At 44.9% G+C, this 23,052-nt stretch overlaps 1 protein-coding gene across 6 annotated transcripts in view; it reads left to right on the forward strand.

Annotated features, from left to right (window-relative positions):
* WDFY2 (WD repeat and FYVE domain containing 2) overlaps nt 1-23,052 on the forward strand; it is a 193,585-nt gene that overhangs the window by 164,133 nt on the left and 6,400 nt on the right. For 3 of the 6 annotated variants that reach the window (XR_011378806.2, XM_070048896.2, XM_002720738.6), the window contains exons 8-11: nt 8,395-8,500; nt 18,986-19,087; nt 19,897-20,027; nt 21,593-21,701. Coding sequence is in view for 5 of the 6 variants with exons in the window: in XM_070048896.2 (XP_069904997.1) it covers nt 8,395-8,500; nt 18,986-19,087; nt 19,897-20,027; nt 21,593-21,701 (448 nt within the window). In the remaining variant the exon portion in view is untranslated. Of the gene's footprint in view, nt 1-8,394; nt 8,501-18,985; nt 19,088-19,896; nt 20,028-20,869; nt 21,094-21,592; nt 21,702-23,052 lie in introns of those variants that run through there. The other 3 variants (XM_089304198.1, XM_051832227.3, XM_051832226.3) reach the window with 1 other exon arrangement.

The raw sequence follows: 23,052 nt of genomic DNA on the forward strand, positions 1-23,052 counted from the left end.
AGTTGTGACTTATGCTACCAGGTAATTCCTGCCCCTTCGGACTGTCTCACCACAGTCCCTGTCATCCACGTAGGAGATTCAGGTGGAGTTCCTACTGGCTTTGGCCTGTCCCAGCACAGGTTGTTATGAGCGTTTAGGGAGTAACCAGCTGTTGGGGGATTTCTGTCCACCCGTCTCTCTGCCCTTCAGTAAAATGAAGATAAGTAATAATTTTTTTAAAAAAGGTAAATTTAAATATATATAGATATGTGTGTGTTGTAATGCATCAGCCCAAGAATAAAGGCCTAATAAATGGCAGTTAAAATTATTGCTAATAAAATCTATAGGTCAAAATCATACTTTTGGATATGACTACTATTTCTGGTCGTAGCATTTCCTATGGAAATATTGCACATATGTCTAATGCCTCTATTCATAAGTCATTCAGCAAATGTTTGCTGAACTCCAGCTACAAACCAGACTTTGTATTAGCCCGTTTGGAAGCACAGAAGTAGGAAAGTAGTCGCTGCCTTAATGGAGCTGTACTGGAGGGAAGTGTGAGGATGGGTTTGCCAAGTTCACAGGACAGTGGAGGCCTCAGGAGGAAAGCTGGTGTTGAGTTGGATCTTAGGGGGTGAAAGTCTCATCATCCTCAGGATTAGGAGTTTACTCAGAACAGAGTACGACATGAACTAAAAAACACTGACTTGAGGAAATGCAGGTGCACAGAGGCTCAGGGCCCAGTCTGTACTTCTGCCCTCACCACTAAATAGCAGAATGTCCCTGGTGCTAAAATAGGTACCCTTAGACAGGGGTTCCTCAGTTCAGATTCAGACTGGCTGTGGCCCAAGGATCTCGGAGGGCTGGGAGGGAGAGCTTTTTGGGTCCTTTAGGCATAGGGTGACCCCAGGTATCATTATCCAGGAGACCTCACATGTGTGACTTGCCCATGAGCCTTTTCTTTGAACGTTTGGAAGACTTCGGTTTATGGGAGAGTGAGGTATCTGGTGGTAGATCCATAGCTAGATTTTTACCACATAATGTAGACTTTTCATTAAAGAAATGAAAGATGCTATACATATCAGTCCCCCTACCCATGGGAGATGGAAGGGGGTCCACGCTGACCTTTGGGCAGATGTTAGCCTGTCTGAGACTCTGCTTCTACAAAGAGAACAGGCATCTCTGCCCTTCTCCCTTAAGGATCAGACACAGGGACTTCATCATGAGTGTGTGACTTAGGCAGTCACACAAGGCCCCATTCTTAATAGGATGTGACGTTCAGTTTAATGCTCTGCTGTCACCATCTTATAATTCTTAATGCATTTTTAACAAAGAGCCTTTATTTTCATTCTGCACTGGTCCTCTCTAATTATATAGCTGGGCCTGATCAGACATGTGTTGCTTCTAAGACTGGTGAGAAAGCAAATGAGGTCATCCCACTAAGTGTAGTATTTATAGATCTCAGATCCTGGTTGTGAAAGTGTGGGTTTGTGCACTCATCAGAGCATTTGCAGTGTATCATGGAGTAGTCATCCATGAAATAGCAGCCAGTGTTGGAATGCTTTCTCACATCAGGCATTTCCTAGTGATGTCAGATGAAACATGAATATAAGAAGCTATCCTTTTATTCTTTATAATCCTTAATCTATGAACCTGGGGATGCTCCCTCACCTAATTTTTAACTACAAAGTAGTTATATTTTATATCTTTAAGTCAAGAATTCCCTGAACAGCTTTATTATAAAGCTTGGGGTCCCTCACTGTTCCACTTGTCTGTGTTGGGATAATTCACTGGAGTACTGGAATCCCATAAATTATCTATTTGTTGCTGAATGTTGTTGCCAGCGGTAGGTGGCAAGGCAGTTCCTTCTGCAGGTTATTTTGATTTTACAAGATCATTGACATGTATCAGGGCACCCTATCAAGTGAAATGCAGTTCAAATCACAGAGTTAGGAGTCTGTTTGACTAGACAGATGTTTCTTCTTTCCCATAAGTGTCAGAATGATGATACTCTGTACCACTTCTAAAAGTAATAACCAGGAGAGGTAGTGAGAAAAAAATGGCTTTAAAAAATAAATTCATGTCAAAGATTTTTTTTTAGTCACTAATTAATAAGGCACTGAGTAAGATGTTACAGCCATTCTGAAGGAATATCCAGAGTAAAAATGAACCTAAGCAGAGGAGAATCTTAGAATGCATTTGTCAATGAATGCAGTGCTGACTTTTTCCGTGGGAAGGAGTGAGAAGGTTTCTTCACTGAACAAGCTTTGTTTACAGTAATATCAATGTTCTATAAGATCCAGGGTTGTAAAATGGCTCTCTTAAAGATAGTGAGAGTTACAGACCCCTCTGGAGTCAGATAACACAGGAAGCTGTGCTAGGCAGCACCAAATACTCCATTACAAAGATACTCAGTTAGCTCTTTTTGCCCATTTCAACTCTCCTACTGTCTACTTGCCAGTTCTCCCCCATCCCCAGCCCATAATAATGATAACCTCAAAGATTATTTTTTAAAAGAATTATTTATTTATTTATTTATTTATCTGGAAGACAGAGTTACAGAGAGGCAGAGGCACATAGAGAGAGGTCTTCCACCTGCTGGTTCACTCCCCAGATGGCTGCGATGGCTGGAGCTACGCTGATCCCAAACCAGGAGCCACAAGCTTCTTCCGGGTCTCCCATGCGGGTGCAGGGGCCCAAGGTCTTGGGCTATCTTCTACTGCTTTCCCAGGCCTTAGCAGAGAGCTGGATCGGAGCAGCTGGGAATTGAACTGGCACCCATATGGGATGCTGGCACTGTAGGCAGCAACTTTACCTGCTACACCACGGCACTGTCCCCAGCCTTGTAGGCCTCCTTGAGTTTGTGTATCTAGAGCCACACAGTATTCAAGAACTGTTAAAGCCACAAAATTAACTTCTGCCTGGAAAACTTAATTGGACTTTTCAAGTCCTCTCTTATTTGTCATCCCATATCTAGGGAACTAATCTCAAGAAAGTCTCCTTCATGTTTCACCTACAGTACTTATAACCTTGATTGAATTTCTTGAGGTTTTCAGTCTTTGCTGGGTTCTGGTACTGTAAGACCAGGATCATACAAGCTAGGTTACCAGGCCAGTTTCCTGGAAGAGCAATGCAGGTCTCGGCCCCATGAGTTCATAAAGTAGCTAGTCAAGTCTGATTCAGGGAGCATCATTCTTAAATATGGTACTTCAGGAAAGGTCTTGGTTGTATAATTGTTTTTTGTCCAGTTATATCTTGTAAATTGATTTTCACGGAACCTGTGCAGTTAGGTACATTGCCGTGAAAACTAAGAGGACTATGTAACATTTTGGAATTCTGGGCAATCAGTGAGAATTGGGGGTGCCTGTCCAAAGTTTTGATTTAGCTTATAAAAGCAGAATTTACTAAATTATATGTTAGCGATACCTTTAAGAGAGAAAAGCCAACCTCATGTATACAGAAAATAGAACATTAACAAAAACAACAATATTCCAGACAAATAACCTTAATAAAATTTCCCTTATCTGTTATTCAGTCCTGTGAATGAACTTTAATTAGTTCTTTTTCTGTTGTTTCTTGGTATAGTAGTCCATATTCATGAAGCCATCTGCATCTAGACTAAAAAGAGTCCAGAAATCCAAGGAAATTCTTAATCTACTGGCACAGCTTTAAAATCACCTAAGCAGTGTCAGCTCAATGTTCGATACCAAAGAGTCTATTCTTTGAAATGTTGATTATTTTAAAATACCTAGTACATGCCATAATTGTCCAGGACACTCTGAAGCTGTGTTATGGAAGTCACGTGCTCTGAGCCTTTAGGCAAGCATCAGAGTAGTGCAAAAGTTATCTGTAGATTGTGGAGACTGAGTGAGATAATGGTTAACTTGTCACTGTCACCAATATCAGAGTGGGTGAAAGTGGAATTCTCTATTAGGATACCCTACATAACACTCTTAAGAGTTTTGAGCAGTATTTTCCCTGAAAGAAAAATATATTACAGACAGTGTGGGCACTGGCAAATCTCCAGAGACTTTTCATAATATACCCAGTTTCTGAAGTGTTTGCATTAATGATGTATAATGACATTTCAGTAGTGCTGACTTAACCTAGGGACGGTGGAGCATCTCTTCGGCTCTGACAACTTTTGCCATGCAACTCTTAAAATGGTAACACATCAAACACAATTATTTATATCGTCTTCTCAATAGGGTGAAGACATGAATCTTTATGGTTTTATAGGACCTCTTTGGGAAGTCGCAAAGAGAATTTTAGTAGTAAAACACCTCCTAAAATTTCCTTTTTTTTTTTTTGTCAGAATAGAGGTTCAGTCTGAATAAGCAAAGCTACCAGAGGTGTCAGAGGAGTTTAGGTGCTTAGTGAAATAGGAGCATGGGTACCCAAGAAGCACTACCTTGTTCATCTTTGTAATCAGAGTAGCAATGAGACTTTGAGAAATAAACATAGAAAAGTATACCATTGTAAAGAATTTAGCTCTTTTTATAAATGAGAGCTCTTTGTGTTTTTTTTTTCCTTAAATAATCAAGGACATTAATCAAGTCAACATAAAGCAGTGACAGTAATTCTGTGAGACGTAAAATCTCTGCTTGCTAGGCAGATTCCACAGACATTTAAAAAAAAAAAATCCTCTCCGATTGTAGTCAGAGGCATTAATCAGTAAACCAAGGAAGCAAGCCATCAAAGCTGAGAAAACTTTGCCAAACTGCAGTGCTTTTTATAGCTTTTTTTCAGACTCAAGTATTCTAAACGAAAGCAAATAAAATTTACTTTCCAAGTTCTGTCCTTCATGTTTTCCCTTCTCATTCCAGAACAGAGTGACACTTTAGGGTTGCCTTTTCATCCTTATTCTAGGAAGTACATGTGGAGTCTTCCAGAAGCTGCCTGACGAGAGGTATCATGATATGTGCAGAAAGAGATGAACAGCCAGCCCTCCCCTATTAATCTGAGCATTAGAAAGACTTGCAAAAATGTTAATGCCACTTTCTCATGAAATATTTTTTTATTTTTGAAAACAAATTTTTTGGGGCCAGTGCTGTGGCATTGCAGGCTAAGCTTCTGTCTGTGGCACTGGCATCCCATATGGGTGCCAGGTCATGTCCAACTGCTCCTCTTCTGATCTAGCTCTCTGACTATGGCCTGGGAGAGCAGTGGAAGATGGCCCACGTGGGAGGGAGACCTGGAGGAAGCTTCTGACTCCTGGCTTCCAGTTGCCCCAGCTCTGATCACTGCAGCCATTTGGGGAGTAAACCAATGGATGGAAGACCTTTCTCTCTGTCTCTCTCTCTCTCTCTCTGTAACTGTGCCTCTCAAATAAATATGAAATCTTTAAAAAAGAGAGAGAGAATTACAAGATATTAAAATTTTTTTTTCACAAAATATGTATGATATTAAAATGGAATTGATTCATCATTGCTATTTTCCAATGTATCAGTATTTTTTAAATTTCTCAATTTTAATTTCAAATACAATACATATTGGTAACTCTCACTCATTGAAACCAAAGCTCTTTGGTGTCCTCAAATAAGTTTCTGGAGTGTAAAGAGATCCTGAGACCCAGCAAGTTTGAAAAACACTGCTTTAAGACAAAACTACTCTCTTTGTTTTTCAAAAACAAAAGCACTTACAACAGTTGCATTTCTTTTTCATTATTGCCAAACCACATGTTAAAATTATAATAATTAATCAAAGTAACATAAATTACATAGAGAAAATATTTAAATTTCATAGAGAAAAATGGGAGGAGGAAGTAAATGGACAGTGGAGAATCATCTTGTCACATTTAGGCATTTCAACAGACTTTTCCCTAGCTCATGAAAACACAACCAAAATTTCCACTGTGGGGCCAGTGCTGTGGCGCAGTAGGTTAATCCTCTGTCTGCAGCACCAGAGTCCCTTATGGGCACTGGTTCTAGTCACGGCTGCTCCTCTTCTGATCCAGCTCTCTGCTATGGCCTGGGAAAGCAGTAGAAGATGGCCCAAGTCCTTGGGCCCCTGCACCCACATGGGAGACCTGGAAGAAGCTCCTGGCTCCTGGCTTTGGATCGGCACACCTCTGGCTACTGCAGCCGTTTGGGGAGTGAACCACCAGATAGAAGACCTTTCTTTCTGTCTCTCCCTCTCACTGTCTGTAACTCTTTCTCTCAAATATACTGCTTTTACATACCCTTAAAATGGATAGAAATGAATTCAACCATTGATAAGACCCAAAGGAATAGCGTCCCTACAGGGTGAAGAAATAAGAAGCAAACATAAATTTAATATCATATGTTATAATCAAAGTTTCAGTGCTCTAACTTAGAAATTATCTAGGTACCAAATGGTTATCTTTCAGTTCACTCAAGTTAATATTAGTCTGTTTTAGGTTACCTAAAGATCTTAGAAATTATCTTTAAGATGATATACTAGAATATATAATTACTGTTTATATAAAGAGTATATTGTAACAATTTAATGAAACATCACAAATTTATATATTCAATAACCTTAAACATTGAGGAGTAATATGAACTTATCTGACCAGTTATAGGATAACATAGGATGTAAATTTAATAAAAATAAACCCAGATTTAAAAAAAAAACCTATATGCTTGTATTAAACTTAACACTGAAAAGTCAAAGAAAGACATAGCTGGTCTTTTATTTTTTAATCTATCATGGGAGTCTCCTTTGATGAATGAGACTAATTGAATGAACTTGGATTCTTTAATTTTTTTTTTAAAGATTTACCTATTAATTTGAAAGTCAGAATCACGCAGAAAGAGGAGAGGCAGAGAGAGAGAGGTCTTCTATCCGCTGGTTCACTCCCCAATTGACCGCAACGGCTGAAATTGTGCCGATCTGAAGCCAGGAGCCAGGAGCTTCTTCCCAGTCTCCCACGTGGGTGCAGGGGCCCAAGCACTTGGGCCATCTTGTACTGCTTTCCCAGGCCATAGAAGAGAGCTGGATCAGAAGTGGAGCAGCCAGAACTAGAACTGGCGCCCATATGGGATGCCAGAGCTTCAGGCCAGGGCGTTAACCCACTGTGTCACAGCACTGACCCCTGAACTTGGATTCTTAAAATGTTACTGAGTTGGTTCACAGTTTCCAGAAAAAAAAAAAAGATTTTTATTTTAAATCTGGCACATTTAAAATGTTAGAAGGGGCTGACATTGTGGTATAGCTGGTAAAGCGGCTGCCTGTGATGCCGGCATCCCATATGGGTGCTGGTTCAAGTCCCGGCTGCTCCACTTCTGATCCAGGTCTCTGCTAATGGCCTGGGAGAGCAGCAGAAGATGGCTGGAGTGCTTGGGCCCCTTCCACCCACATGGGAGACCCAGAAGAAGCTCCTGACCCCTGGCTTTGCCCTAAACCAGCCCTGGCTGTTACGGCCATCAGGGGAGTGAACCAGCAGATGGAAGATCTCTCTCTCTCTCTCTCTCTCTCTCTCTCTGAACTATTTCAAGATAGATAAATCTTTAAAAAAAATTTAAAGGTTCAATATCTCTATTTTCTGTGAATTTTAGGAGTATTCTACATATGTAGACACCTGTTTCTCTATAAACCAATACAAATGAGTTATTTTAATGTAGAAAGTGTATAATCTAATTTATGGACACCCTGTGGTAATAGGAAAGCATCCAGTACACAGGAGACAAAGCCCTATCCAGATTGTAGACATGGAGATATACAACTGTTTAATAGCTTTAGCTTTACTTTCAGTCACAAGTCAAGAAGAAATAAAGAAACACACACATACCCCACCCCCCAAGAAAAAAAAATCACCAAAGGGCTATTCTTCCCAGTAGATACAAAATTCTTAATTGATTTGAGCTAAAAATGGGCAAGCATACAAAGAAAAACAATCAAGAAACCAATGCCCTATTGAGAGACAATTGAGGTCTGTTATCCACTGGTCGTGATCACCAAATTGTCAGCCATAAAACTGAATTCTCCACCGTTTCTGCCACTAAGAAGAAATAACTTGTCAGTAATGTCCAAACTGGAAAGAAAAGACACAAAATCAGGAGAAGAAATAAAAGCTACAGAAACAGAGTCAGTGAAATTCAAGTCTATGACCGCTTTGGATTCACTCTGGGAGACAAGAAAAGACAGGCCTGGGCTTAAGTCATCATGAGAGCTAAGCCTCATGGTAGCACGGTGGACCTGGCTCTGGCAGGAAAGCCTAGTGGGCACCTCAGTCTTCTTCTCAGCCTTAGCAAGTGAGAGGACCAGACCGTTCAGACTTATTTTGAATCTTGGAGACTCCGTCCCATGAGCATTCTGAAAATTCCACCAGGTTTCTAAGACCCACACATGGGGCTCAGGAGTAGTGTGCGTGTTGGCCACTTCTGCTGGGATTTCTGCCATCCGGCTTCCAGCTGCTGTCCTCGTTGTGGCTGACCTTGGTTTCTTTCACAGTGACAAAGTCCAGGCTCTGTCCTACGCACAGCACACGCGACAGCTCATCTCATGTGGTGGTGATGGCGGGATTGTCGTCTGGAACATGGATGTGGAGCGGCAGGAGGTAGGTGGCACCGCTGGCAGGTCTGGCCCTGCAGTTTGGGTCCCTTCTCCCTTCCTGCTGCTTCTTTGATTAAACCTGAAATCAGATTTTTACCCCTCACACTTTGACATGTGACATTATTGTGATGAAGATTTCATGAGGACTTTGAGACTAAACTGTGTAGACTCTAAATCTGTTACGCCATTCCCAGCAAAAGTCCAGATGAGAAAAGGGAACCATCCATTTCTTGGTGATTAACCCTTTGGTTTAAAATGTCCTATGAAAACAGAAAATTCATATGCTGTTATTGAGGGAAATAGCAGGCAAGATGAAGTAAATACCTTTAGCTTGGTGCCAACAGAAATATCAGAAAGAACTGGTTTGGGGCTTCTTTGAGTCATGTTCTAAACAGTTTCCCAGATGTGAATACATACTTTAACGTTTTTAGCACATGTTTAAATGTTATCATAACACTCTCTTTTATGATTTTTCTTTTTAATCTCTGAATGTCTTCACAATTATGTTTATCAATCATCCCCTTTGACAAGTACCTTGAAGGTCCCATTATCTAGCGTTATTCTGGGTAAACTTCCTCGTTGATAGTGTCCATTCTTCTCATTTATTTCTAGCAGGATGCAAGAATTATATAGAAAAGCAACACTTTAAAAGGATAAAAGCGATTTCCCGAATTTCTTTCCATGTCCTCACTGCAGTCAAGAGAGTAGTTGCTATTACCCACAATGTAATGCCTTTCAAAAGCCAATAATTAAATGCTTAAGGAGATTAAAGCTTTATTTGCTCAAACCATAAATCCACAGGAGTTCTATTAGTAACTAATTAAAATGGTCATTACTGTTAGGAAGTGGAGAGTTGTAGAATACTGCTTTTGAAAAGTACACTTGGCACCATCAGTGTGAAGGCAGTGGATCATGGCAGTGAGTACTGGTGATGTTAACAGATTCCCGTGGGACCTTTGTGTCCTGGCTCAGCTTGCGCATGGTAGCCTGCTTTGGAGTAGGGAGCAGGATGCCTGGTCTGTCCCAGTGTCTTTCTAGGCTTAGCTGACCAAACCAGAGAAGGGGAGGATGGCCAGGTTCTTTTCCTCAGTGCAAGTGGCCTCTGCCCTTTATGAAAGAGGCCCAAGAGAAGATAATGCTGTGGTTTCCAAAGATAAATCCAGGTGGTTGGGGCGGGCATTTTGTACAGCAGATTAAGCCATTGCTTAGGAAACCCACTTCCTGTATTAAGTACCTGGGGATTGATACCCCCCGCACTCCCAATACAACTTCCTGCTAATGGACACCCTGGCGGGGGTGGGGGGTACAGCTGATGATGGCTCAAGTACTTGGATCCCTTCTGCTCACAGCAGAGACTCACACAGAGCTCCTGGCTCCAGGCTTCCACCTGGCCCAGTCTTGGCTGCTGTGGGCTTTGGTGGAATCAGTGTATAGAAGATATCCTCTCTCTCTCTCTCTCCCTCTCTCTCTCTCTCTCTCTCTCTATATATATATATATGTTTGTCACTCTGCCTTTCCAACAAATAAATAAACTTAAGGAAAAAAAAGAAAAAGTGGTTGACAGACAGCCCATCGAGCCATCATGTATAAATTATGCCTCTTGACATGCAGATATGTGAGCACTCGATACTTGGTGACTGATTTAAAATCTTGTTGAGTGAGTCAACGCTCTAAGTAAGCATTGGAGATGGCTCCATCCGTATTTTGCAAGCATCCTATTTTATCAGCATAAATCTTCTGAGTATATTTTCTTGTAACTCAGCATCCATGAAGCTGCAGGTGCTGTGGGGTGCGTGCCCTGTCAAGAGGCAGTCCTTACTGTCTACTGGCAGACTTTCTGGCAAGGGAAGACATAGACGAGAAAATCCAGATTCTGTGAGGGGACTTTAGAAAGTTGGTGCTAACAGAAATAGCAGAAGTAACTGACTAATTGGACTGAAAGATAAGTTTGGGGGTGGGGAGAGGCAGAGTTTTGATACAGAGGTTAAGATGCAGCTTGGAATGCCCACATCCCATATTGGAGTACCTGGATTCAAGTCTCAGCTCCACTTCTGACTTCAGCTTCCTGCTAATGCTACCCTGGGCGGCAGAAAGTGATGATGACTTAAGTACTTGGGTCCCTGTCATCTACATGGGAGACCTGGGTTGCTCCTATCTTTGGCCTGGCCTAGCCTTAGCTGTTCTAAATATTTGGGGAGTAAACTAGCAGATGATAGATCTTACTTTCTCTGTCTCTATGCCTTTCTTTTTTTCTTCTTCTTTTTTTTTTTTTTTTTTTGACAGGCAGAGTGGACAGTGAGCGAGAGAGACAGAGAGAAAGGTCTTCCTTTGCTGTTGGTTCATCCTCCAATAGCCGCCGCGGCCGGCACACCGCGCTGATCCAATGGCAGGAGCCAGGTGCTTCTCCTGGTCTCCCATGGGGTGCAGGGTCCAAGTACTTGGGCCATCCTCCACTGCACTCCTGGGCCACAGCAGAGAGCTGGCCTGGAAGAGGGGCAACCGGGACAGAATCCGGCACCCCGACTGGGACTAGAACCCGGTGTGCCCGCGCCGCTAGGTGGAGGATTAGCCTATTGAGCCGCGGCGCCAGCCTCTATGCCTTTCAAAAATAAAAATAAAAAAGATAATTTTAGGGAGCGAGTATTTAGCCTAGCAGTTGAGATTCCCTTGTTCCACATCAGAGTACCAGGTTCTGTACTCACTTCACCTCTGACTCCAGCTTCCTGCTAATGCAGACCCTGGGAGGCAGCCACGATGACTCAAATTATGGGGCTCCTGCCACCTATATGGGAGACCTGGATTGCATTCCCAGCTCCCAGCTTTGGCCCCAGTCATTGTGGGTGTCTGAGGAGTGAACTAGCAGATTGGAGCTCTCTCTATCTTTGGTTATTTCTCTCTGTCTCACAAGTAAATAACTTTTAAAAAAAAATTTAAGTAACTTTATTTTAGTGCAAAAATTTTTTAACTCCGTGCAGAGCTTTTTATAATATGTATTCACATGACCTTTATGAGGAACCCATATATTAAATTATGTAAGGGGTGAAGTTACAGTCAATGAAAGAACACTACTGCTGGCTATCCTGAGAAGGGTGTTGGCTCATGTTCTCAGTAAAGGGTTTGTGGAAGGCCAGGATGCTGAAAGACCCCTGGGGCCTGGACATGCTCTGACCAGGCACAACATGGGCTTTGCAGGCCAAGAAACACCAGCACGAAGTTCAAGGTGAATGTGAGAGGTCACTTGTGGTGTGCTGTACTCAGGAGCAGTCTAGAAACTTTTGGAGACAAGAGAATGGCAGATGGATGATAGGTAGGGGCAGATGATGGAGACCTTGCAGGGCTAGTTGTCAACATCCATAGGTTTATGTGCTTATACAGGTACTGAAGTCCGTTTATCTCAAACTTCATCGTTCTTTGAAAGTACATATAAGGGGCTGGTGCTATGGCGCAGCGGGTTAATGCCCTGGCCTGAAGCGCCGGCATCCCATATGGGCACCAGTTCTAGTCCTGGCTGTTCCTCTTCCAATCCAGCTCTCTGCCTTGGCCTGGGATAGCAGTATAAGATGACCCAAGTCCTTGGGCCCCTGCACCGGCATGGGAGACCCAGATGAAGCTCCTGGCTCCTGGCTTCGGATTGGCGCAGCTCCAGCCGTTGCAGCCATCTGGAGAGTGAACAAGCGGATAGAAGACCTCTCTCTCTGTCTCTACCTCTCTCTGTAACTCTGTCTTTCAAACAAATAAAATAAATCTTTTTAAAAAAAGTACATATAAAACAGTAGTTCCCCTTATCCTCGGAGATATATTCCAAGACCTCCAGTGACTACCTCAAACTCTGGATAGTACCATTTACTATCTCTATATACTGAGTTTCCCTGTCTTACCTATGGCATTGCCACACAGTACCAGAGTTAATGTCTTTTACCCTGGTGCCTCCCTGGCTGGTTCCTCTGCTTTGGGGGCCATTGTTAAATAAAATAAGGACTACTCAGGCACTACATTGTGCTGTCACAACAACTGATCCCATTGTGGGAATGGCTTTTTTTTTTTTTAGATTTATTTATTTATTTATCTATTTATTTGAGAGGCACAGTTACAAAGAGAGAAGGGGAGATGAGAGAGAGAGATCGTCCATCGGCTGGTTTGCTCACCAAATGGCCGTAACAAGCAGGGCTGAGCGAGGCCAAAGCCAAGAGCCAGCAGGAGTTTCTCCCAGGTCTCCCACGTTGGTAGCAGTGACCCAAGTCCGTGGGCAATCTTCCCCTGCTTTTCTAGGCACATTAGCAGGGAGCTGGACTGGAGTGGAGCGGCCAGGACTTAAACCAGCACCCATATGGAATGCCGGCGCTGCAGGCCACGGCTTGAACCTGCTATGCCACAGCACTGGCCCCGTGGGGATGGCTTCTGAATGACTGATGGATAGAGTATACAACATGCATACGTTGGACAAAGGACTGATTCACATCCTGGGTGAACAGCAAGACTTCTATCACGCTACTCAGAACAGTGCACACAGCTCAGGCACATGTTTCATGCAGTAGTTAAAGCACTGCTTGGGACACCTGCATCCCACACCAGAGCATTGGGTTTAAGTCCCAACATGGGCTTCTGACTCCTACTTCTACTGATGCACGCCCTGGGAGGCAGCAGAAGTTGGGTCCCTGCCGCCCAAATGGAAGAACTGGATTCTGACTTCAGCCTGGTCCAGCCTTGGCTGTTGCAGTCATCTGAGCAGTGAACCAGCGGATAGGAGCCCTGTCTCCCCCTCTCTCACTGTCTCTCTGTCTTTCAAATAAATAAAGTTAAAACTTTTTAAAAACAATAGTGAGCAATTTAAAACTTACCAATTATTTCTATCTGGAATTTTCCACTTACTATTTTATGATTGCAGTTGACTGCAGGTAATTGAAATCACAGGAAGGGGAACTGGAGATAGGAGGAGACCACTATCCATGTCCTTTGTAGCAAAGCTACAGAAACTCATAACAGAAAGCATGTCAGTCACTCAGGAATACCGCCACCCAGGAACATCACCCTAACTTCTCCACACATGCCTTTCCTTTCATGCACACGTGTGAGAGGTGGTGTTTGTTTGTTTGTTTGTTTGTTTGTTTTTTAATGAAAAATGGAATGATACTACACGTGCTCCTTAATTTTCTTTCCCTTTCCTGGTGCCCCACCCTCTTCCCTCCTCATAGAAACTCTCTGTGAGGCACTCACTTTGTGTCCTAAGCACGCTGCTTCCTCCTAAAAATTATGATGGGGGCGGGGTGGGGGTGAGTGTTAAAGTGTGTAAGGGATGCACTGCAAGGGGGGGGGAGGGGGAGTGTTAAATTGTGCAGAAGGGATGCACTGTAAGGTGGGGGGGGGGGAGTGTTAAAGTGTGTAAGGGCTGCACTGCAAGGCTGCTTCTGCTTCCAGGTGTTCTCTTGGAGCCTTGTTTGAGCCCTCCCCACCTGGCTGTGTGTATCTTGGGGTGCTTCTGCGAGGGATGCCAGAGGCACATTTTCCCTGTTTCACAACTAGGGTGTCTCAAACTCCCTGTTTCCAAACGTAGTGCCCAGGGGACCACCTTAGATGAGGAGACTTCTGAGAGCCTGTGGGAAAATGAAATGAAAAGATAAATTTAAATTTATTTTGGTGCAAAAAAAAGTCGACATCCATACAGTTTTTTACCTCATTTTCCATGAAGTTTTTGAGGACACCTCCTACGTGTGCCCTCATACCTGTGTCCCTGTGTCAGACGGTCAGAGCTATAAGAGTGGGAGGGTGGTGAACTCTTTTTTTTTTTTTTTTTTTTTTTTTTTTTTAAGATTCATTTGTGTGAAACAGTTAAAAGAAAGGAGAGGCAGAGACAGGTCTTCCATCCGCTGGTTCACTCCCCAATTGGCTGCAACAGCCGGAGCTGCACCAGTCTGAAGCCAGGAGCCAGGAGCTTCTTCCGGGTCTCCCATGCAGATGCAGGGGCCCCAAGACTTGTGCCACCTTCTACAGCTATCTCAGGATACAGCAGAGAGCTGGGTCGGAAGTGGAGCAGCCAGGACTTGAACCGGTGCCCATATGGGGTGCCAGCACTGCAGGCAGTGGCTTTTACCCACTACACCACAGCACCAGCCCTGGTGGTGAACTCTTGACTGTGCTAAACAACCACCAAACAGCTATACCCACATATCCATCCAGGGGCGGGCACAGAGCTTCCTGATGCCCCATCCTCACCAGCAGCTTCACCAAAACCTCTTTCTGGTTTTGCCTTTTTGGGGATGGGTAAAATAGTATGTGAATTGCACGTGTCTATTCTGTCAGTTTTTTAATTGTTTCCAATTGATTTGCAGAGTCTGTATTTTACAGATACTGGCAGGGATCCTCCTAATCTGTTCATTTTGTGCAGTTTGCACTAGTTACTTGGTTGTTTTTTTTTTTTCAGTTTATGATTTGCTGAACATTTTCCATGTCTTTTATTTTTCCACATAGTTTTTAATAATAATAAACTGATATTTGAGAAATTGTGCCATAAACAACCATTAATCTGCCCCTTCAGTTCTCTAAGGAAGATATCATTATGGGTTTGTTTTTTTTTTTTTTAGAGAAAAGAGTAACATTATTTTATTTTATTAAGACTTGTTTATTTCTTTTTTTTCCAAGAAATCTTTTATTTAAGGAATACAAACTTCATGCTTTTCATAAGTACAACTTTAGGAATATAGTGATTCTTCCTACTGTACCCACACTCCCAACCCTCTTCCTCCTCCCTCTCCTATTCCTATTCTTCTTTTTTTTTTTTTAAGATTTATTTATTTTACTTGAAAGGCAGAGTTAGAGGCTGAGGCAGAGAGAGAGAGGGGTCTTCCATCGGTGGTTCACTCCCCAGATGGCTGCAACAGCGAGAGTTGTGCCAGTCCCAAGCCAGGAGACAGAAGCTTCCTCCAGTCTCCCATGTGGGTACAGGGGCCCAAGGACTTGGGCCATCCTCCACTGCTTTCCCAGGCCATAGCAGAGGGCTGAATTGGAAGTGGAGGAGCCAGGACTTGAACCTGCACCCATATGGGATGCCGGCAGTGTAGGCCGCGGCTTTACCCTATGCCACAGCACCAGCCCCACCCCATTCTTATTTTTTATTTATTTATTTATTTATTTATTTATTTTGACAGGCAGAGTGGACAGTGAGAGAGAGAGACAGAGAGAAAGGTCTTCCTTTGCCATTGGTTCACCCTCCAATGGCCGCCGCGGCCAGCGCGCTGCGGCCGGTGCACCCCGCTGATCCGATGGCAGGAGCCAGCAGCCAGGTGCTTCTCCTGGTCTCCCATGGGGTGCAGGGCCCAAGCACTTGGGCCATCCTCCACTGCACTCCCTGGCCACAGCAGAGAGCTGGCCTGGAAGAGGGGCAACCAGGACAGAATCCGGCACCCCAACTGGGACTAGAACCCGGTGTGCCGGCGCCGCTAGGCAGAGGATTAGCTTAGTGAGCTGCGGCGCCGGCTCCATTCTTATTTTTTACTAAGATGTGTTTTCAATTAACTTTATACACATGATTAACTCTATACTAAGTAAAGAGTTCAACAAATTATATGAAACAAACAAACAAAAAAACTGTTCCTCAACAGTCAAGACAAGGGCTGTTTAAAGTCATTGCATCTTGAAGTGTTAATTTCACTTCTATAGATTACCTTTTAGGTGCTGTATTAGTTATCACAGATCAGGGAACAGATGATATTTAATAACATATGATATTTGTCTTTTGGGACTAGCATATTTCACTAAGTATGATGTTTTCCAGTTTCATCCATTTTGTTGCAAACAACAGGATTTTTTTTACCACTCTGTAGTAGTCCATGGTGTATATATCCCAAATTTCTTTATCCAGTTGTCAGTTGACAGGCATTTGGGGGTGTCATGTTGTCTTCCTTATTCTTGTTTCTTATTGGGTATTTGTGGTGATACTTGTTGGGGTTTTTTTCCTCCCTGTGATGGCTTTTATCATTGAACTATGCCTCTGTGGCTTGATGGAATGTCTGCTCTTTCAGTGAATACCTAGAGGCATGTGCTGGGTATTGCCAGGGAGTTCTTATTCAGTGCTCCAAGATGAGGGGAGTGTCTAAGGTGACACCCAAGTTGGGCGTGGTAAATCTTTTTTTTTATTTTTATTTTTTTTTCAGAGGGGAGGTTTGTTCAGCTCTGTTGACATAGTCTTAAATTCACCCCCGTCCTCAAGGGAAACCAATGCCTGGCACTAGCCCCAGTAGGTAGAGTTTTCATCTGTCAGAAGAACCACACAAAAGATCTGCGCAGTCCTGGGTGTGAACACGGATCCTGCAGCAATGACCCTCTCCAGGGAATCAGGGAGCCCCGGGCATGTAGAGCCTGTGGAGCTGCCTACAGTGACTGCCCAAAGTCCCAGCTACACCCTGCGCCCTCCCACGCAGCCACAGTGTTTTCACAGTCCCAGCACACAAGGCTCCCACAGTCATGAACTCCCAGCCCCCTGTCAGTTCTCCCAGCCAGACTCAGGCGTCTCCTCTTAGCTGATTGCTGGGTGCTCGGATACGAGCTGGCACAGCTGTTACATATGTCCAAAATGGCGCCTGCCCTCTCGGCTAGTTTCAGGACATGATGCTGGGTGGTCAGGGAGAGAGAAACGTGCTCCCTTTTTCCCCCTCTAGTTTGGCAAGTACACTATCCCCCACGGCGCTCCAAGCCGGACTCCTGCCAGACTCTTCCCACAGTCAGTGGCTTGGGCTGCTGCAGTCTGGTTTTACCTCACTCCAAAGCTGGTGCCGAGGCTTTCAGCTGCTGGGTCCTGAGCTGTATGCGTTCATACCCTCCATGTAGGTCCACAGTGTCCCTCTAATTTGCATGGAGTTTCCTCTGCCTCTCCCCTGAGACTGTACTCTCTCCACTTTTTTTATAACTACCTTACCCTAGACTAGAGCAGTATGCTCCCTCCCTATTCTGCCGTTTTCCTCAATATATTTTTTACTATGTGAGGTGCATTGCTAATTCAGTTTTTTCAGGTCATTAGAACTTCCTGATTAACCCAATCTGATTACAAACTATGGGCATCATTTGATTTGCTTGTATAACAAATAAATTTTTGTTTCTTCTTTTTTTAATCTTCCTGATTTTTCTGCATCACAAATTTTCTGAGAAGAACCACAGCACAGATAAATCTTTTAAGGGTAAAATGTTTTTCACTTAAAAATTGGTATTATTTGGTTAAATCTTTCTTTCAACTAAATAGGATATGAAATTACAAAGTTAAATCAAGACTTACTTCTTTGATTTGATTTGATTACGATAAATAGATGAGAAATAGAGCTGTTACATTGTTACCTTTTTCCTTTTGTTTCCTTCTGTTTTTATTTTGTTTTTAACAAAATGTGTAGCATCAGGTTTATTTCTGCCGGAGGGTGGAAGAAGCTGAATCCTCAAACCTGGCCCATAGCACAGACAGGCCCTGTGGGGCCGCCGCTGTGTTGCCGTCCTCTGTGACTCTCCAGAGCGGCCGGCAGCTGTCTGTCATGTGTCCCAAGCTTGTTCACACTCAGGCCCCTTTCATAGCAAGTGTCCTGCACATTGACGTGCCCTGGAGTTCACTGTTGGGAGACCTGGGAGGTTGGTGGCCAGGCTCCTGGGGTCCTCTGTTGTGTGGAAGGAGATGCTGTCCTCTGCCAAGTGACGAGTTGCAGGGTTTGTAAACAGGACTCTGCAAGCAAGTGCAGTTGCCAGGCTTGCAACCTAGGAGGAGTTGCTAAAGAACCACTTTCTATGAACATTCTTTTCAAACCTGCCAGCCTTATATAGTTAGAGTACTCTGATATGAAGCCAGAACACCGGGACCCATGAGGCAAGGGACAGAGTCTCAAACCCCGCAAGGCACTGCCAATGAGGGGACAGTGGACAGGTAGTATCCCTGAGTGCCCACTGTGGTCAGGCTGTATCATTGCAACACTGGTGGCTGTGTGTGTGTGTGTGTGTGTGAGAGAGAGAGAGAGAGAGAGAGAATGATTTGCAGTTGGATAATGTTGCACATGCTCTGAGCTAGTGAAACTGCATACAAACAGGCTATGAGAGAAAGCTCCAAATTCTTAAGACCCACGCAGTGCAGCCCTTGCCTCCTTCTGGCCTCCCCCATCCATCCTGACGTGTCGGCTGTCAGAGAACCCCAGCGGGATCAGGCTCCCTCCTACGCCTCTGCCAGAGCACTCTGGCCGTCACACACTTATTTAAATCATTCTCGATAAGATGTGTTCGTGCTGGTCTTCCCCAGCAAATTACAGGCTCTGTGATGGAAGAGAAGATTGGATTCACCACTGCGTCCCACCCCTGGGGCCTGACATTTAGTAGACATTCAGAAGATACGTTTGAATCATAGACCGAAAGCCATGCCCCTGCTGCCTATAAACATGTCCTGAGTCCGGAAGTCTCCTCGGCGTTAGAGACGCTCGCTCGTGTGCTCACCACTTCTCACTGTGCCTTCTTGTATGTTTTATTTGACAAGACTCCTGAATGGCTGGACAGCGACTCCTGCCAAAAGTGTGATCAGCCTTTCTTCTGGAATTTCAAGCAAATGTGGGACAGTAAGAAAATTGGCCTGAGGCAGGTGAGTGAAATGGATGCTCCGTCCAAGGTGTAGCTGTGTGGAAGTAACCTGTGACCTTAGAAGAAATAACACCCCAGGGTGGGCCTTGTGGCGCGGGTAAATTATCACCCTGGAGTCACCTTGTGACTGCACACCAATGCACTCCCTTTGCCTGTTGGAGCTCACCCTGCCAGATCCACCTTCTTGTAGTGCTTTGTTCCCAGGGAGTGGTTACAGATAAGTGGCATCTATTAAAATACACCTTAAAATTAGAGGCATCATGCTTAACTCATCCTGGTACCAAACCACGAAATAGTGTAAGTGGTATTTATTTCTTCTTAATTATTTTACCTTCCCTCCTTCACACATAGTGTAGGGATTTAGATGTGCTTAGAATACAGTCCTTTTCAGTCTGATTCTGTGGTTCCGTTTGGTCTTCCCCAAGGAAATCAACTGTTAGGTCGCCTAGGTTGAGCGTGACCGAAGTCGACACAGTGGATCGGCTCAGGAGCCATCCTCGTTCTCCTTCCTCCAGCAGTGCCGCATCTGGAGATGGCACTTTTTGGGACAGCCACTTTAAGGTCCTCTGACACCTGGTTGCTTTCTCTGTGGTTCCTAGTAATGAGAATTGGAAAGGCCCGAGAACGGGGGAGAGGGCAGGTGGCACAGTCAGGCACGCTTCCCGGCAGCCTTCCTTCTGGTGTGTTCCTTTCATTGTCTGGTGCTCTGGTGTTGAGCATGCTCACCTGAACGCAACGGACGGTCCCCACGTCTGCCAGCAAGGGCACGGCTCGGACCACGGCCAACGCGGGCCTTCTCTCCCCCTGCAGCACCACTGTCGCAAGTGCGGGAAGGCCGTCTGCGGCAAGTGCAGCTCCAAGCGCTCCTCCATCCCCCTGATGGGCTTCGAGTTTGAAGTGCGGGTCTGCGACAGCTGCCACGAGGCCATCACGGATGAAGAGTAAGTTCCGCAGTCCACAGAACGAGAATCCACGGGGAGAACGACACCCTGTGCTCCAGCCGGAACTCCTGTTACCCTAGCATCTGCTGACAGAGTGTAGACCATGGCAAGGGGCAAAAGCTGTCTTGTGCCACCAAGGGATCTGTGTGGTCTTGTAAGATAGGAGAAGACAGAAAATGCTCAAAGAATTCTCTGTATTCTTCCTAACCCCGGCTATGTGCGTTTAAAGCAGATGTTCCCAGAGCACACCCTTCCGTCTGCTCATTTACTTGAGGATTGCCTACGAGTGCAGGGGCCCAGGGTTCACTTTCTAGCCCAAGCTGGGATCTTGCCAGGAAGAGCTAAGCTGCTTTGTCTAAGAAGTAAATATGCTCTGTTGCCCAGCAACATAGCTGCTGCTTGTCAGTCATGCCCAGTAACCTGGGACCTGAGGATACCACACCCCCAGTGAGTTTTGAAAGCTGTGTTGTCGCTAACTTGGGCTAGTTGAAAACTGCCCAAGGCCGTAAACAAGTGTCCAGTTACAGCAGGATCTCCTCGGTACCTTGTCCGCCTGCACTGTGGACTATAGTAGAATTGTGTTGTGTTCTTATTTATCCATATGAAATACAAATTAAGATGCCCTTGTATCGGTAACCATTTATGTTCATTGATTACTTTCCACTCATCAAGCATGATGAAGTGAATGAGAGTCCTTCTAATTGAATTAGAGAGCTACAAGAGACCTTAGAGAGATTCTAGCTTAAATCTGCCTTTGAGAAAGACACAGACCCCAGAGTCGAAGGGACTTGCAAATTAAGCCTAAATTGTTAGTTCTGAGAATTTAACTTGATCATTTTTAGTGTCCTGAAGGTCTACCCTACAAAGTCAGCTGTAGAAAAATGGCAGAAGAAACCCATCTTTAGAAAGCCCACTGCAGCAGCGTCGGGGAGCAGCTGCCTCCTTTCCCACCTCCCTGTCTCTGGGGCCTCTTCACAACAGAGCAGCCTGGCCCCTGGAGCCCCAGGCAGTTGCTAAGTCTTCCTGCTTAAAAAAAGAAAAACATTAAAGTATACAAAGCAAATAATGACGTATGCTTCTATTTGGTTTTACTTGTTAATGTCTTACTAGTGAATGGGGAAAAGGATGGATGGCTCTCCAGTGAGGATGACGGTGTCTTGAGCATTTTAATGAGCATTTTTTATTAAATAGGTAGAAGTTGACAGTTTCACCGGCAAGTGCTCCGAGCTTGAACTTAGCAGAGGCGCTGTGGTTTTAAAAAGATGTCTCAAAAGCGCAGGTGGAGGTTGTCACAGACCCCATCAGAGCAGACATTCTGTTAAGGACTTCGGGGATTCATCCCTTCCCATTCTGGAGACTGTCAGGATCCTTGCACCTGTTCTGTTTTGCTTTGCTTTGCTTTGTTATCATAGCAGAGCACAAGGAATAAAGGCAGATCTGAGGAGCACTTCTGCCAGTGAAGCAGCCTTAGCCAATAGACGGACACGCGTGCCTCGTGCCAGCCTAGGTCGCCTTCCTTGATGCCACTACCCTTTACTCTCAGAAACCTTCTCTGCCCTCTCCAGACGTGCGCCCACGGCTACCTTCCATGACAGTAAACATAACATCGTGCATGTGCATTTTGACGCAACCAGGGGGTGGCTACTGACTTCTGGAACTGACAAAGTTATTAAGGTAAGACATCAGCTTACTAAGAAGCTTTCTGTCTTTGGCTTTATGCAAATAGACGAGGGTACCAAGACCATGTGAGGCACTGCTCAAAAAGTTATCCTTAGCGGGGAGAAAGCCTATTAGCCTATGAGGCTCAAGACACTGATTGTACACAAAGCGTAAGACATGGTTCCAGTCTACAGGGAATGAATGGTCTACAGGGGACATACTCTTAAAAGGACAGGTAGTCATAGCTGCCACGTGCAGCAGTCAAAGAGTAACATAGACGAGAACTACGCCAGAGCAGGGCAGAGGTTAGACGGTGCTATGCAGAAGGCTTCGTGCTGGAGGTGGCCAGTGACTGACAGGCGGGGCTTGAGTGAGCCAACAGGTACCATGCAAGGTCTTTTCCCTGCGAGACCAAAGAATTCAGAAGCGTTCATGCAAGGCCTCCCCGGGACTGTGGTGGACCACACGGTTTCAGTGCCATGACCAAGGCCCAGGACAGACGAGCTGCTCCTGTGTCATTCCCCGAGAACCACAGAGGCGCATGCTCACCCAGTGCCCTGAGCTCTGCCTCCCTGACCCATTCCAATTCCATTCTCAGAGGCAGCAGGGGATGGGGTGGGCGGCATTATGGTGCTGTGGGTTAAACCGCCACCCCCAGTACTGGCATCCCTTATCGGGTGCCGGGTTCGTGTTCCGGCTGCTCCACTTCCGAACCAGCTCCCTGATGATGTGCCTAGAATAGCAGCAGAAAGCGGCCTGAATAACTGGGGACCCGCCACTCACGTGCCACTATACCACAGTGCTAGCCCTCCTCTACGTTTGACAAGACATCTTGTGGAGTTGTTAGGAAGATTAAAAGAGAAGGTATCGGGGCCGACGCTGTGGCGTAGCGGGTAAAGCCACCACCTGCAGTGCCGGCATCCCCATATGGGCGCTGGTTTGAGTCCCAGATGCTCTACTTGTAATCCAGCTCTCTGCTATTGCCTGGGAAAGCAGTAGAAGATGGCCTAGGTCCTTGGGCCTCTGCACCTACGTGGGAGACCCAGAGAAGGCTCCTGGCTCCTGGCTCCTGGCTTTGGATTGGCACAGCTCTGGCCATTATGGCCAACTGGGGAGTAAACCAGTGGATGGAAGACCTCTCTCTCTCTGCCTCTCCTCTCTGTGTGTAACTCTGACTTTCAAATAAATAAATCTTTAAAGAAATAAAACTAAAATAAAAAATAAAAGAAGGTATGAAAGGGACAAGGGACACAGCACATACTTGGTGTCCAGTATATGTTGGTTTCTTCCTCCTTTCAATGGGGCCAATCTCTTTCACTCTCCACTAGCTGGATCAAAATGTCAAGTTGCCATTGTCATGCTTCCC

The sequence above is a fragment of the Oryctolagus cuniculus genome, chromosome 9 (genome assembly GCF_051225735.1).
Source record: "Oryctolagus cuniculus isolate XC-2025 breed Fujian yellow rabbit chromosome 9, ASM5122573v1, whole genome shotgun sequence".
Classification (NCBI taxonomy): domain Eukaryota; kingdom Metazoa; phylum Chordata; class Mammalia; order Lagomorpha; family Leporidae; genus Oryctolagus; species Oryctolagus cuniculus.